General features: G+C 47.2%; 2 protein-coding genes across 2 annotated transcripts in view; one reads left to right on the top strand and one right to left on the bottom strand.

The window, feature by feature from the left end:
- Positions 1-2,757: 2,757 nt before the first annotated feature.
- On the bottom strand, positions 2,758-4,950 carry LOC116444742 (nascent polypeptide-associated complex subunit alpha, muscle-specific form-like). The gene is made up of 3 exons (XM_032110416.1): positions 4,924-4,950; positions 3,850-4,473; positions 2,758-3,477 (listed from the first exon to the last, which is right to left on the bottom strand). Exons 1-3 carry the CDS (start codon positions 4,948-4,950, stop codon positions 2,758-2,760), a joined length of 1,371 nt encoding a protein of 456 aa, XP_031966307.1.
- A 555-nt stretch (positions 4,951-5,505) lies between these two features.
- Positions 5,506-16,636, top strand: part of NR3C2 (nuclear receptor subfamily 3 group C member 2) — a 189,390-nt gene continuing 178,259 nt past the window's right edge. Inside the window, 2 exon segments of the mRNA XM_032110383.1 lie at positions 5,506-5,546; positions 8,721-10,485. Of these exon segments, the coding sequence (XP_031966274.1) occupies positions 8,723-10,485 (1,763 nt within the window). The 5' untranslated portion in view covers positions 5,506-5,546; positions 8,721-8,722.

The following is a 16,636-nucleotide window of genomic DNA, read 5'->3' as shown; positions in this document are numbered from 1 at the left end:
TTTTCTTACAAGTAATAGTGCAAGAGTAAACAAGAAAGAAGCTGACTATAAACAATGTAAACATATGTGGCAATATTAAAGCTTCAGAAAATACAAAGTAGTGCCCATGTATCATTCCTTATGCTTTGTTTGTCCTACCACGGTCTGCAAGACCTATTATCCACAACAAGCGATTCCTTGTGAGATGTTTTTATTTTGAAGCAGATGAAACTATCGGTGCTAATAGTCAATAAAAACTGTGATTTGAAATGTATTGGAAATAGGTGTTTTTAAAAGAGCGCCGTGGCCCTTTACACAAGCAAGTGGTTGCTAATGCCACTGTGCATTAGAAATGCAATTGTACTATACTTAGATGTGGTTCAACTGCAGTTACAACAGGGCCATTAAAGAGCATTAAAAAAAAGAAAAAATACAGGTAGAAAAGAAAGAATACAGGTTAAAAAGGAACATGTTCTGTTGCTCAGCTAAAGGATTTATCTATAATTAGAAAACAAAATTGTTCAAAATTAGACTAAATAGATAAAATATTGATATCTCAGAGAACATAAACATACTATACAGAAAACATGCTTACTTACATTTAGCCTTGTAAAGAATTCTAAAGACTTTCAGCATGGCTTGGGAAATTAGATTCAACACAATTAACTGGCAAGTAGGAGAAGACTGTGGACTCTTCTCTTGGAAGACTCACGCCTGCTGGTCAGGGAAAGTAAACTCTCACCTGATGTTTTTCCAGTGTCTTCCCAAAACACAACTACTTCTGACCAGGTGTAAATCTCAACTAATCAAACCCATATGAGCCAAATGGCACAAAAATTAAATCTATGGTGAGTAATGTCGCGTAAAGGAATAATATGTGTGACCATGTGATTGCCTGCATTCCTGGGCTGGAGCTGGAGAGAAGTGGGAAATGCCCAGCTGACTTAGTTGGAACCGACTCAAAACTTCATCCGCTTTGGTTCAGTTCTCAAAATAGGGCACATGACCTCTAAGTAAGACAGTACAGTAGGCTGCTTTTACACTACATCACGGCTCCTGCAGCCCCTAATACCAATTCCCTCGCTTTTCCAAGCATGGGAGGAGGTACAATTTGACACTTGCTGAGTTTCAGCATTATCTTGTTTTGTAATGCATTATCCATAGCAAATTTGCCCCTACCTTTAGGAACAGAGATGACATCTGCTACAGAGTGCCTTACACTTGTCTGTCTGCTGCTTTCAGTGTCATATGTCTGACATGAGTTAACCTCTAATAAAACCTAATATGAGGGAAGAGAATTGCTCATTGGAGGTGTCCGCACTGCTCCTCTTGACCTACTTGGAAAACTATGACTCGACTCTTTGCGGCTTCCCCATCGCAACACAGCTGCAGAAGGCAGTAAAACAGGACCACTTTTAACCAAATCTGAAATGTGCTATATATACATTTGTATGCCTTTGAATAACATTATTTCCGAACCTTGCAGCACCCTTTCGTTACTTTATCAAGCCCACTACAGATCCCTCTCCCCCTTTTTTTTCCCCCATGGAATTGGCATAATGAGAAAAGATAGCCTTTTCTCTTCACAGATAAAGATCCAAATTGCATTTTATAATCTGACAATTACAGAGTTTGATTTTTTTAAAATAAAACAGATAAACTCCCCTCCTTGTTCAAGATGGGACCGTATTTGTTAGTGACAGCTGTTAAAATGCTGCTAAAAATAGATATAGTGTCAACCACTAAAAAGCTAAGTGCTCCTGTGAACCACAAGCAGAAAACAAATGAGGTTTCTACAGAATTTGTGGAAAATCTGTGAGCATCTTGCACATACTGTGAAAGGTGCTTTATTCTTCCAGCAGCCATCTCTGTCTGTATCACAGGGGAAAGGGAGGGGATCAAATGTTTGGTACTAAGGCAGTATAAGGCAGATTGGTATATTCCCTCAATTTTATTTTCTATCTGCTTTTTGTTCTTAAAAATACAATAAAAAAATATGATGCAACACAAAGACTGAGGCTACATCCCAGCATTTCAGATGCCTTTTTCATTTACGACTTTGCCCTGAAAAACAACTAAAGAGCCCAATACACTGTAATTATAAATTAATAAAAAATAGTTGTTTTGGCTATGCCAGTTATTGGGAGAGCAGACTATGTGGTTGGGTGCTTTTTGCATGGCTGTGACATGCCAGGTTCCTTGCAGACTTGCATGGAACTTTTCTCTGCCTTGGAATTGCAGCCTCCAGCCCATCTGCGGTAGTTCTGTCCGATTAATAAATGAGCTGTATTCCAAACCAGATGTATGACACGAAATGAGTAAAAAGAGAGAGAAGAGAATTGTTCATATTCAATGTTATAATACATCTCAGTAGGTTCCTCCTTTTTAGCTACATTATGGCTAAAAATAGAGCACTAGTGTAGGCACAGTGAAATATGATTTGTTTCCAATAATACAGTAAACTAATTGTGAAATTAAGCTATTGAATGTGCCGTTATCGCCGCGTCTGGCCTCACCAGCACTTTCTGCTTCCCCGTTTAACATTTATCAAGTTACCCACAAACTTTGACGGATGCAAACAACAGCCGATAAAATATCGCCTTTTCCAACGCCCCAATCCTACAGACTTCGGCACAGGTAAAATTCCCGGCGAGCAGCCCTTTCCCACGTTTAAAGACTTGCATCGAGGCTACTAGAATAGGGCCAACTTTCTCCTTCCTCCAATGCCTAATTTTTTCCTAAAGATGTTTAAATGAAGAGACATTTAATGCCCTGAACTCAAACATAATCAGTTCTAAAAGACCTTAGCCACATGTGAAATATTAATTTAAAACCAGCATCGCTGTTGGCACCGATTTTTCTGTTAATGTCTGGAATCGGGGCGGGTTTGCCCCACCGCAGCCCCGCGAGTGCGGCGCGGATGCTCCTGCTCCTTGCCCGTACCCCGGGACCCAAGGGCACGCCGGGGGGCAGCGGGGACCGGCTCCCCCCGCCTGGCAGCGGCGGGGACAGGAGGATGGAAGGCGCAGGCCCGGCGGGGGGGCGCAGCCTCCTCCCGCAATCCCGTTCAGGGGCGCTCCGCTCCCCGCAGCCCGCCCGGGGGCCGAGCGGGGCGGTCGGAGCGGGGAGGGGAGGGGTGTTCCGCCGCCGCCGCCGCCGCCGCCAGGGCCGGGAGAGACGCTCCGCCTGGGGAAGGGCACGGGGAGACACTCCTCCTCCCCCGCCGCCCGCCCTCCTTCCCTTCCTCCGGCGGCTCCGCGAACCAGGAACCGCGGCGGCGGCGGCGGCGGGCTCCGTGCGTGAGAAACCCCGCGGCGCCGGGAGCCGCCGGGAGCCGCCGGGGCGGGCGGTGCGGGAGGGGGCGGTGGGGGCGCCGCAGCCGCCGGGCGCTGCGAGGGGCCGGGCGGCACCGGAGGGGGCGGGGGGGGGGAGGAAAAAGTTTACACCCTCGCCACTCTCCTCCCTCCTCTTCCTTGGTGGCGCAGATGGGAGTTTTACCTGGAATGACATAAGTTTATTTTTTTTTTTTCGGGTTTGTTTTTTGATTTTTTTTTTTTTTTTTTGGAGGGTGTCTCTCTCTCTCCTTCTCCACCCCCTCTTCTCTTCTCCCCCACCCCCAAAATCTCCCTTCCTCCGCCACCGGTGCTGGATCCACCCCCCGTTCCCCTCCGCCGGCGGGCGAGGGTGTGACCCGCGGGAACACCCACCCACCTAGGCGTCCATGGTGGGAGCTGTCCGCCGAGCCGAGCCGAGCCGCGCCGCAGGCACCCCACCGCCTGCCACCGCCGCAGCTCCCTCCCGCCGCCCGGCCGCGCTCCCGGTGCTTCCTCCGCGTACTTTTTTTTTTTTTTTTTTTTTTTTTTTTTTTACCCTGGGTGGCGGTGCGGGATCCCGGATGGTTCGCTGCCAGTAGCCGGGGGCCGCGCCTCCTCCCCCCGCCGCGCCACCATGTCGTAGGGGAGGTGAGTGAGTGTAGCGCGGAGCCTTGCGCGGGGCGAGCAGCGGCGCAGGGGGTAGCGGGGCGGGTGTCCAATACACCGGCCGGCGTATCCAGGTCACGGCTAGTCCCGTCCCCATCCGTGAAAACTTCGCGGGAAGGACGCGTCCATTGCTCGCCAGCGCCCGCGGGGAAGCGCGGCGGCGGTGGCGGCTGCTCCTCCGCGGGTCGCGCCGCGGGCGCTGGGAGCCGCCGCCTCGGCCCGTGAGTGTGGGTCGATATTTGGCAGAATAGGAAAACGAGAGGAGCACGTGACACCCCAAATCCTGGGGATGTTGGCGCTTTCGCCGTGACTCTGGAACGCAAACCCGCAGCACACGCGGGGTCCCTGCGGGCGCGCACGGGCGATTGCGGGAGAAGGTGCGCGGTGCCCGGCGCTGCCGCTGCCCGACGGGCTCAGCCCCCCGCCCCGCTCCCAGGGGCACCGCTGTCACCCTTGAGGGGCCACGCAGCTGTCCCCGCCGGGCCGTGAGCGCACCTGGGGGCCGGGAGCGGGGCTCTCAGGGGCCGCTGACCGGGGGCTGGGGGGCGGTATTTAGGGAGCGAGTTGGGAGCGCATCGCCTGAAAGTTTGCTCGGCGGCTTTTTCCTTCTTTTTTTTTTTTTTTCGGTTTGTCTGGGAAAAGGGTATTCCTGCAGCCGGGACGCAGGCACCCAGGGGGACACTGGGGAATGGGGGGGTGGCAGCAACCCCGGGGCCAGGGGTCGTTCCGGCGGCTCCCCTGGCTGGCCCTGGGTGGGGGGAGGCAGCGGGCGGGGCGCCCGGCGGGATGCGCGGCTGCCGCGGAGCGGAGCCAGCCCGGCGGGGAGCGGAGGACGAGTCCTTGAACCCTCCTGCGCTCCGCCGCTGTCGCTCCTCCGCTTTTTTTTTTTTTTTACATTTTTCTGTTTTCTTCACCCCCCCCCCCCCATTGTTTTTATTTTTTTTAATTTCTCTGGTTAAATCACCGCTGCATCGGCACGGTGCGCACTCATGCGCCGCTGACAGGCGGAAACCCCGGGCCGGCGGGGAGGCGATGCCCGGCCCTGCCGCCGGCGCGGCGCGGGCACCGGGCGGGGGCGGCCGCGCCCCGCGCACCTCACCTGTGCGCGGGGCTGCCGCGCCGCCGGCCTCGCCGGGGGTCCCCGGGGCGGCGGGCGGGGACCCCGCGGAAGGGCGGGCGGGCGGAGCACGGGGCCGCGCGGTCCCTGCGGCTTTAAGGAGATGCGTTTCCCAGGCTGTGTCGCAGCAACTTTGTATCAGTCATGTCGCCCGGCGGGTGACTGACGGCGCGGCGCAGCCAATGGCGCGCCGGCCTGGCCCCGGCCGCGCGGCGCTCCGCGGCGCGCCCGCCAATCGAGGCGGGCGGCGGGCGGGACGTAAACTTGAACTTTATGTGGGCATGTGACATGTTTTTAAAGGACTTGGCACCTTTTCCCGTCCCCTCCCGGGTGCCGCTCCGTGTCACCGGGCGGCGCGGCGCACCTCGAGCGGGGAGGCGGGGGAGCCGCGCTGCCCGCCCTGCCGCTCCGCGCCGCCCTGCGCTCCGCTCCGCGCCGCGGGGGCTCGGGGACGCGCCCCGCCGCAACAGGTACCGGGGCTGGGCCGGGGGGCACCGCTCCGCTTCCCGACCCGCGGCGGGAGGGGCGGCTGGCGGGGTGTGGCGGGAGCCGGGGGGCTCGGCAGCGGGGCCCGGAGCCTCCCCGCCGTGAAGGCTGGGGAGCGGCATTTGCACGGGAAAAAGCGCTTTTCTGCGTCGCTCGCGGGGCGGGCGGCCGGAGGGGGCCGGCGGGGCGGGCTCGGCCGAAAGCGGGTTTGGGCTCTCGGGTCCCCCCTCCCCCGCGGGCTCCTGGGAGGGAGGGAAGGTAGGGGGCGAGCCCCCGGGCACTGGCGGGCTCCCCCACGCGTGACAACCCGGACTGCACCTGCGGGAAAGTGGACAGGCGGCGGGGGGGTGGGGGGTAGGGGTGCAAAGTGGTGGCTGCTGCCTGGGAGCTGCGGTGATGCTCCTCACAGCGTACGGTAAATAGGGAAATCAGCGTGCGCGCTGCCTCCGTGGGTGTTAACCCGCGGGGACGGGGGAGGACCCGCGCCCGGCTCCACTCGGGTCCGTGGGCGGCCGTGCCGGGGCAGCGACGGTGCCGGGGCTGCCCGCGCCGCTTCGCCGCTCTGGAGAAAAGGGGGGGAAACCCCAGCCTAGCCATGAAACTCTGGTCCCCTGGGCAGTCTTGCGTCAACGAGGTGGCTGGCAGACAGTGAAACTTAAAGAAAATTTCATTTACAAACACCGAGAATTAAGAAGTGGGTGGTCGCTTGAGCCACCAGTTTATTTTATTTTTTTTTTTATGAACCTGGGTTAACTTCAGATTTTCCCGTATCTAGGTGACCTTTTGGTTGCAGGGATACCAGGTACCATTTGATTTTTTATTTGGCTGTTGCTGCGAGACTGGTTTAATGCCTGATTGATCGGAGATTTGTGCTGCGGAGAGAGGGCTGTGTTTGTTGATGTGTTTGGGGTGAAATACACAACTCGCAGTGTCTGGGTAATTCTTCGGGGAGGGAGTTTGGAGAAGCTGCTGTGCTCACAATATGTCTTATGTTGTAAAGTATCTGATAGAGGTGATCTTGGTTCTGATAGGTAACACTGCTGAGCTTTAGTTGTGGACGTTTTAGCCCGCGTCAGATTTGTTTAGTTAAAGTTAGTAAAAAGGCATGTGTGTGCAGTAGGTGAAGTGTGGATTCCATGTATAAAGATGCTAGTCAAGCTATAGTAAGTTCTCCCTAAAAGAACAAAACCAAACCCCAATGCTCCCAGTAACCCCTGAGATGATTAATTTGGTTCTGGTATCCACTGAGGCGCTTGGAGGTGACAGAAACCAGCGCTCCGAAAAAATCTGTTTGCTGCTGCATTCTCCCTTAATTTATATCTGTCATTTTAAACTGAACTTGTATCAGGCCACAAATAATGTCTGCTGCTTTTTGATCCTCTCAGATATATTTACCAGCCTTTGCAAGTGCAGGATCAGGGCATTTTCTAATTTCTTTTCCTTTGTGTGACCCAGATTTTTATTTGCTGAAGTTTTAGAGTATGCTTGCCTACTGATTTTATATGAAGTTTGAATTTTACTGCTGTGGGAGAAGTCACTACAAAGCTCAAACACTGGTGTAATGTTAGGCCTGTAACAGAGATTTCCTGGTATGCAGTGGTTCTGCTGGTGTTTCTGAGGTTAATTTTAACTTACATCCTAATTTTAAGCCTTAACTAAGTTTCCTAGTTTTCAGAAATGCGGGTCACTCACAGCTGCAATTGATTTCTCTAGGAATTAGGCTTGGTCAGCACTTAAATCAGGGGTAGGTGATTATCTGGGAGTGACTTTATGTGGAATTAGACACTTCTGTCTGAAAATTTTAGGCTATAGGAATGTGATTTGATATACATGATGATGTGAGACACATAATTCTAGGTTCTAATAAAATTTGTGCTTCAGGGGAGTGTAGGCATAGAGCTATAGTTCCAACTAAGTAAGGGCAAAGAAGTATTCACGTCATTCATTTTACAGTTTTTTTGTTTTGTTTTTATAATTTTGCTTAAGATAGCGTGGTTAAGTAGTGTTAAGTAAAGGGGCTAAACACTAAATTAAATATTGGAAAATAAATACATTCTGAAAGGAAAAAAATATTTGCATAATATTGATATTGTAACTGTTGGCACTTGAGTTTCTGCAGTTCTAATGATACTATGAGCCAAATCCTTAAAAAATTAGAAATTCTTGTTACTTACATGTGGTTTTCAGTTTATTGGAGACTAGGTCATGCATTTTGCTCCCTACCTCGAGAAAGCAGCATGTGGGATAGGAGGAGTTTTTTTAGGGTCCATTTTAGAATAAGGTTTACTTTTCTTTATATATTCCTCTTGCTGGCTGCCGTGGAGGTTTGCAGAATTGGCTGAATTATGGATCCATTTAATAGCCATGCATTCCCACCTAGTCTGATCCCCTTCCTCTGTGGCAGAAATGTTTTCTACTGAGCTTCTGTCATACTTCTCTCCCCATGTCTTCGTGTGTCCTTGGGTGGTTGTACAAGAGGTTTGTACAGCTGGGAAGGGGCAAGTCAGCTCCCAGCCCTTCAGAACCGCTGGTTCCTTCTAAAGCATCCTGTGTTACACTGGGGGGTGAGGATGATGAAGAGAAACCCCCTTAAAACAGCAGCCTCCCTTGCTTTGCTGTCCTTGTAACATGGCAGTGGAAGGTCCTTGGAGGAGCAGACCTGTAATGAGCAATTTCCACAGGGTTTGCATCCTGCCTACCACCAGCATGTCCTTTCAGGACCTCTCTGGATCCCCTCCTTCCTTACTCCCCCTTCCCTTTTTCCTTCCAGGTCCCTGGGTGAGGGACAGCCCCAATACAGCTGGCACTGGCCATGGGGCTGTGGCCGGGGAGGGTGGGTGGTTGTGCTGACATTGCCAGGCCTTTTGGGGCAAAGCTGGGAGCAAAAATTTGGGTGTTTCCTAACTGCTGAGCCGTTTTCTCCCTGAATCCATGGGGCTGTCATATCCATGAGACCTTTTCCCTTGGTTTGATTGAAATTGGACAAATGGTTGAGAGATGATGGATGGGGCAGGGAAATGGGACTGGCAGGCAGAGAGAGAGAGGAGGATAGACAGAGAGAGCGGATACGCCTTGTTTCCTTAGGAAATTAGGAAATTTCCTTAGGAAGTCACACTGTCCTGTCATTAATTTTACTTTTTTATATATGTCTTTGCTAGTTATGGAGACAAAAGGATACCACAGCTACCCAGAAGGCTTAGATATGGAGAGACGGTGGGGTCAAGTTTCTCAGTCTGTGGAGTATTCTTCCATAGGTGCTGGAGAGCAGACTGATGACAGTAACTACATGGAGATTGTAAATGTAAGCTGCGCCGCCAGCACTTTCGTGAACAGCAGTGCTCAAGGAAACAGCAAAGAAAAACCTGAGCTACTCTCCTGCCTGCAGCAAGACAACAGCCAGCCTGGTCTTCTGCCCTCTGACATCAAAACCGAAACGGAGTCCAAGGAACTGTCAGCAACGGTGGCTGAATCCATGGGTTTATATATGGATTCGATACGAGACGCTGATTACCACTATGATCAGCAGAACCAGGGGAGCCCGGGAAAGATCTACCAGAATGTGGAGCAGCTGGTGAAGCTCTACAAGGAGAACGGCCATTGCTCCTCTCCCCTCCACAGCACCAGCAGGCCCTTGAGGTCTTTGATGTCGGACTCTGGAAACGCTGTGAACGGTGGTGCCATGCACGCGATTGTCAAAAGCCCTATCATGTGTCAAGAGAAAAGCCCCTCAGGCTGCAGCCCTCAGAACATGGCCTCCTCTGTATGTAGTCCTGCGGGCATTAACTCCGTGTCCTCAACTACCGCTAGCTTTGGGAACTTTGCCATGCACAGCCCCATCGGGCAGGGCACCCCTCTGTCGCGCTCGCCGAACGTTGAGAACCGGGGCTCCATGTTGCACAGCCCTGCGCACGTCAGCAACGTCGGCTCTCCGCTTTCCAGCCCTATCAGTAGCATGAAGTCGCCGATTTCCAGTCCTCCCAGTCACTGCAGTGTGAAATCTCCCGTCTCGAGTCCCAATAATATCACTATGCGATCTTCTGTGTCCAGTCCTGCAAACCTGAACTCCAGGAGCTCCATTGCCAGCCCTTCCAATGCCAATAATAGGTCCACTCGTTCTAGTCCAGCGGTTAGCACTGTGGGATCATCCATCTGTAGCCCCGTAAACAACTCCATAGGGTTCCCGCCTTCTGGCACACCAGCGGGACCTAGCAGAAGCCAAGATACCGTTCCTAGTCCAGAAACAAAAGACAAGAGTGCTCAAGAGCTCACGTTTCCTAAGATGGAGGAAATGGAGAACGCCATCTCCAACAACAGCCAGATGAACCTTGTTCAGTTCATAAAGCCTGAGCCAGATGGGTCCTTCGGCAGCGCCTGCATCGGTGACAGCAGCAGCAAAATAAACTCCGATTCCCCCTTTTCAGTACCAGTGAAGCAAGAGTCGGCCAAACATCCTTGTTCTGGTGCCTCCTTTAAAGGAAATCAAACAGTAAATCCTTTCCCATTTACAGATGGCTCATATTTTTCTTTTATGGATGACAAAGACTATTACTCTCTTTCTGGGATTTTAGGACCACCTGTTTCTTCATTTGATGGCAGTTGTGAAGGTAGTGGTTTTCCAAATCCGGGCCTACGTGTGGGGATTAAGCAGGAGCCTGATGATGGCAGCTATTACCAAGAGAACAGTATACCATCCTCTGCCATTGTGGGTGTAAATTCAGGTGGACAGTCATTTCACTACAGGATCGGTGCCCAGGGCACGATATCCTTGTCGCGGCCGGTTGCTCGAGAGCAGACATTTCAGCACTTGAGCTCCTTCCCTGCTGTCAGCACGCTCGTGGAGACCTGGAAGTCGCATTCAGAGTTGGCATCCAGAAGAAGTGATGGGTACCCAGTTCTAGAGTACATTCCAGAAAACGTGTCCAGGTGAGCTGGAAAATTACTACTTTTTTTTTTGTCTCCTCATTTTTTTCTTTCTTCCCCTGCATTAAACAAACAAGGCATGAATTAAAATGAGGACCAGGGTGGTATTTCTCAGTCTGATGTGTAATTCTTTGTTTGAATTTCAGTTATTATTAGATTTGTTGCTATCTTGCTGTATTTTACTCTGCCTTTAATAAAAACAAAGTGCTGGCTTTAATATTTAAGAAGAACATATTATATTCTGTTATTATTAGGTTTGAAGGTATAGCTTTAGTATGTTTATGAGCTCTTACTACTACAAATGTTGTTTTTCCCATAATGAGAGCTTAGTAAAATTGCTCTCTTGTGTCCTATAATGGTTATTCTTTCTTAGCTAGTGCTTGAATATGTTGTTCCTCAGATGAAATGTTGAGACGAGGATAAGAAAACAATAGTGTCAGGAATCTGTTTTTGTGAAGAAGCATGGTTCTATGACTGCACTGGACTGTAACTGGTTAAGTTTAAAAAACTAAATGTTATAAGCCTGTGGCAACATATTATTTCTGTATTTTAACTGTAGGAACATTTGGTTTGTATATATAGAAAAATGCCTCCAGAAGGAGGAGGGCTGTTAAAACTTGATGCATTCGAAAGGGAGAAATGGATAAACTGATCTCCTCACTTTTGGTGGAAGAGAAATAAGCAAGCGTCATCTGAATTTGGGTTTCTTGGCTGACCCACAGCAGCACATCCTTCTTCAAGCAGGTGTCTGTGTGTATCTCATGAGGGATGCTTACTTTCCTAAACCATCTAGTTTCAGAGCCAATAGTATGAGTTATGAAGTGCCTCTGACAACATGAGTGAGTTACAGTGGTTGCATAGCATATCCACGTGTCCAGCAGGCACACCAAAGGCTTGTGCTAAAGCTCAAATAGCCAGTAACAGAGTGGCATTTACCTTTCTGAACTATTTTTTTTTTGCTCATCACGAGCTACGCAGCTGCCCTCGGTGAATGAAGCATCTGCTTTATTCTTGGAGTAGGGTGAGTAGGATGCGTGGTGTTTTCCATATTTGTATGATACTACAGATTTCTGAAAATAGCGTTGCAGTGAAAAACATAATATCTAAAATAATGGTGCTTTTCAGGAGGGAAATCAGCCTATCTACCCATAAGGAGAAAAGAAAAAAAAAAGACTTCAACGGTTTTCATTTTTTTCTCAGTTCTGTCCAGCACTGCTACAATCTCCCTATCATTTTGTAGGCCATACTTCACTTTTTCTTTGGCCATTTCCAATATGGTCTCGAAAAAAATTGCACTTTTTAATACACTCAGCTTGGAAGGGCTGTATCCCATCATCATGCTGAACTTTGCATGTGGCTGGTTATTTGTTATCATCCAGTCTTGGCTTAAATGTACTTTCTTGGATTAAGGAAGATGGAGGTACTGTTTTCTAGTTATTTTACCTGATTAAATTTTCATAAATTGCATTATTTATATAGTGAGAAAAGTTCACCAGAAGACTGATAGAATGCCTGAATATAAAGATCCAATATTTTACTTTGTGGTTGAGCACTGTTGCTTGGACAGGTAGCTCCTGCCAGCTGTGGGAGCTCTTGTGTGACTGAATGCTTGCGCTGAGTAAAGGCTGTCATCCACTGCAGGGGCAGGCACAATAAACAGGGAGATAATGCAGGTAGGAGCATGGTTGCCATCAATAGTTGTGTTTGGAGTAGCAGTTTCTCGTAAGGCTTTTAAAGGAATCTTCTGATCTGACATTAGTCCATGGTAGCTCTAGGTCGGTAAATGTAATCAGACTTGATGATGACATAGGCTGGGTGCACTTTCCTGTCTTTGTTCTCTAAGCTGGTATCTCTGTAGGATGTGCAGGTGAGTGTAGCTGCCACTTTGCAGCTACGTGTGTGCAATTGTGTGATGTCATTGATGAAAGCCTACACTAAGAATCCAGAAATCCTTAAATGTTTAGTGCTCAGAGCTGTTGCATACAGAATTCTGTTCAGGTGATGGAGATCTGCAGGGTTGCGACACTCCAGGCATCCTGATCTGTACTCCAGATTAGGATATGTGTCATCACTTCAGATCTCCTAACTCAACCCCATTATTTAACTAAATATTGCTCTTAATCTGCTTGGCGATGGCTCTATGCCAACAGGTGCAGCCAGGGACCTGTGCAACGCCCTTAAAATTTTCAAGGTAAATTCATATAGAGATCATTTTAGCAGTGCAGATTTGAGTGCGGAGGTGCCTGCTGAGATTATTTGTCTGCTGGTGAGACAAGTCATAAAGACTCAACATAAGATGTCATGCATGTAAAGTTCAGCCTTGCTATCAAACCTCAGACTGATCTTTATTTTTCTCTTCATTTCTGTGCTGTCTTGCAGCTATAACAGAGGAAATCGTACTCAAATTAGTTGGTGCTCTGAAATGTTGTAATAAAACACACATAGCTTAAAACCATGCCAGCCCCAACATCCCAAGGTTGGTTTCAGCTGTCCCATATCTGTGTTGTATGGGGATTGCAAAATACCTCTTCCTTCATGTCATCAGAACAGCAGCATCACACCTGTCCTCTACATCTAAACCAGATCCTTGCTATTTCCAGTCAGGTTTTTTTTTCTGATGTGTCAACCGTATCAGGCATCACACATTTTTCAGAGTTTTACAGCATGTGATTAACCCTTCGAATTTTGCAATATTTTAAAGTTTCTGGTATTCTAAGTCTTCCTCTTTTTTTCAGGGGTACTTAGCTTGCGGTATAAATGGCTGCAAGCAAAGAAAAAGGTGAAGGGAAAAAACAGGCTGTATGGTTCTCTAAAGCCAGTAGATGACCATCATGGAATATGTCTTGTTTTAGCAGCATTATTTTCTGAACCCTGATGTCATGCCCTTTCTGAATTGCTTCAGACTTGCAGCCTACATGGTGAAAAGGAGTGGGTGGCCAAAAGAAGATGACTTTGACTTTTTACATTGATAATGTATCTTTAGAATATTTCTGTAATTTTTTTTTTCATATTAGAGTGTCTCCTTTCTTAAATCAGTTACACTTGGTGATAGTGTTTAATAACCATAGTTGAAACATTTAAAATGCCTTGCTACCTTGTTGACTGTGCCAATCACCCACTGCCAACTACAACATTTCTCTTTTTCTCCTTCAGTTACTTTTATTAGATGTGCACAGTTATGGTTCTTTTTAAGTTAGTTGGCAGTAACTTTTTTATAACATTGCAGCTTGTGGTGTTTGGGGAATGAGAGCCTCTTAAGCAAAACCAAATTCCCTTATTTCCTTATAAATATTTTTCTTCTGCTAATACGCATGCAGAACACATCTTTGTTTTTGAAAGATTTTACATTTGTAATTTTTAATAAAGGGTGAATCATACTTGTCTGTCTGTGTATAGATTCCTCCCTCCACAAATAGCATTTCTAAGAAATACTGGTTTCTAAACTAAATGATAGCTAAGTGGGCTTGAAAAAGAAGGTGTGTGCAATTGTGTGATGTCATTGATGAAAACCTACACTAAGAATCCAGATATGATTTCACTTTAAGGTAATCGGTGCTCTTCCGAATTGGGGTGCTAGCCTAAGCCCCATGATCATGCCAATTATGTGATTTTCAAAGTGGCCTAGGAAAAATGTCATGGTTGCTTAAAAGAACAGCAACAATTGAGGAGGATGACCATTCTGCTGCATTAGCTCTTACCTAAAGCTTCTTCTGCAAATGTGCGTTTTCCCTCTAATTTCTGTATTAACTCATGTATGTACACACACACACTCGCTTTTCTCAGTGGTTGTGGTGGAAACAGAGGGCTGATACTCCTACTGTCATTTCTTCCTGGCAATTCCACTGGTGTAATCCAGTGTGGGAAGAATTCACTAAGTTTGATGTGCTGTTATTCAGAAAGTTTAGTGTTTTAATATGAATTGCATATGTTTATCTATAATTGTGTTTCAAGAAATTTTTGATCGTTGACGTTTGATGGGATTTTAGGGACAACTTATACGTGTCTGTTCCTGAGCACTTCACGTGTGTCAGTATTTATTTCTTAGACCCTACTTGAAAAAACCCCAAAAAACCCCATCCCACCCAACCCAAAACCAGAAAGCAACCCATCAACATGGTCTTGATTTACCTGTAGCCTTTACTGGCTTGAATTGATTCTGGTTAAAATCTGATTTCAGGCTATTGCAAGTATTTTTGTAAATAAACTTTTATGTTAAATATTATCTAAAATAGTCACTTATCAGAATTATACCTGCCAGAAAGATAAAGGTCTGGTAAATATTATTTGTAGAATTTATGAATGGCCTTGACCTCTGTTTGCTGACGGACTTTATGAGAAAAGGACTGTGCTGTTAAAATATTCTCCATGCTTGGCAGGACTGTATTCCCCTTTATCTTCCCAAAAATTTACTGTGCAGACCTTTTTCACAAATTATTCTCTAATACCATAGACCATAGCCTTAAATCTATATTTTTCCTTTAGTTCAGTTTGAGTAGGTATACTTGTTTTTGTAGGTTCTTGTATAATTTTGTGATTTTTTTTTTTTTTTAATGCAGCTTTGACCTCTGCATATTCTTTATTTCTAGCTAAAGAAATTAGAAGTCTTTATTAGTATGTCAGACCAGGAGGTTGAAAGGTTCCCTTGGGCATACCAGCATGCATTGAACAGCCTTTTACTTTCTACAGCTTTCTTTGTTGTTATTTTGGTGAGGGTGCTGGGTTTTTGTGTTGCTTTTTATTGAGGAGTTCAAAGTCTGTATAAGGTATTTTCCCTTAAAATGGGAATGCAAATAATGCTTTATTCTCCCTTAAAATTATACACATCCATTGACTCTTGTGCTGTGGCGAGGTGAAGTCCACATTACTGGAAAACTGTGTTCTGTAAATGGGTGGATCTTCCACATCTGGGAAAATAAGAGCTCTGTTGTCAATCTGCGTGACAGGATCTAGGGCTTGGTTGTTTCTTTGTGTGGGGGTGAATAATGCTGTGTATTTCCAAAATGTTTCAAGTGCTGGTTGATACCACTAAACTTTGCAGTACCTGGCTATTGGAAATCAGTTTGCTATGTTTTATTCTAATAGTAGCTAACAGTCGTTGCCTAGTTTTTGTATCACTTTTGGTGGTATGGGTTCTCACTATGATAATCTTCTTTTGATGGCTTTCTGAAAAACAGGAAGGTGGGGTCACCTTCAATGCACACGTTTTAGCAAGCAGAAGAAATTTTGAGTATTCATTTTCCGACAGTATAGATCAATCCATTTTAATGAGGACTGGAAGACAGAAAAGTATGTACTGTATAAAAAATGTTCCCATCCTATTTTATGGGATGTGTGTTGCAGCAAACATGCACAGGGATTGCTGCAGCAGATTCCGTGCTCATGCAGTTCTTGTGTTGTCTGCAGAGGGAGTAAATTGTTAAGTTGTGGTTCAATAACCTGGCCTTACTCAACCAGCACTTAACATTAATGGAGCTACAACCTGCTGTGAAGTGCTCTGCCCAGCTGAATCAGATTTCCAGGTACTTATTGATGCTTTGCTGATCCAAGGCTGGAGCAGCGGCTGCTGTTAGGTGTCACTTGTAGCTGAACAATGTGTTGTTTGCAGTGGTGAAAATACTCTGTTGGGCCATGCCTTGTCTGCTCTGATTTTGGTTTTGCCCTTTGATTGGGCTTCTTGTATGTGAGAGCCAGATTGGGTTCCTGATCCAGTTCACTCTGAAGCTCTAAAAAACCAACAGGACAGTGAAACTTGGTGAGCAGTGTGATGTGATATGGACACAAGAACAAACTGAAGGGATGGAAAAGGAAAGGAGCCTGCGAAATATCCCAAGTGCACCTTTCTGCTAAAAGATGTGTTGTTGAGCCGTAATCCCAGCACTAGTATTTTCAGGATACAGTTTTAAAAGGCATTTTCTCTTTTTAAATTGTGTGCATTGAGTCTTTGAACAGAGTTGTAGGAGATGGAGTTAATACTGGATTTGTTTTGACCAAAACTTCTTGGAGAACAATGGAGTGCTGTGATTTGAGATTTAAGATCTCAGAGGTCAGAAAATACCACAGTTAAGGATGAATATAGAACTGTAACTTGTTCTCTGGCAAATGTGTCTTAAAATATGGCTGTCTAAGAGTGATAAAAATGGTCCAATGAGGAAAC

Source organism: Corvus moneduloides, chromosome 5 (assembly GCF_009650955.1).
Source record: "Corvus moneduloides isolate bCorMon1 chromosome 5, bCorMon1.pri, whole genome shotgun sequence".
Classification (NCBI taxonomy): domain Eukaryota; kingdom Metazoa; phylum Chordata; class Aves; order Passeriformes; family Corvidae; genus Corvus; species Corvus moneduloides.
This window is presented reverse-complemented; position numbering and strand designations above follow the sequence as displayed.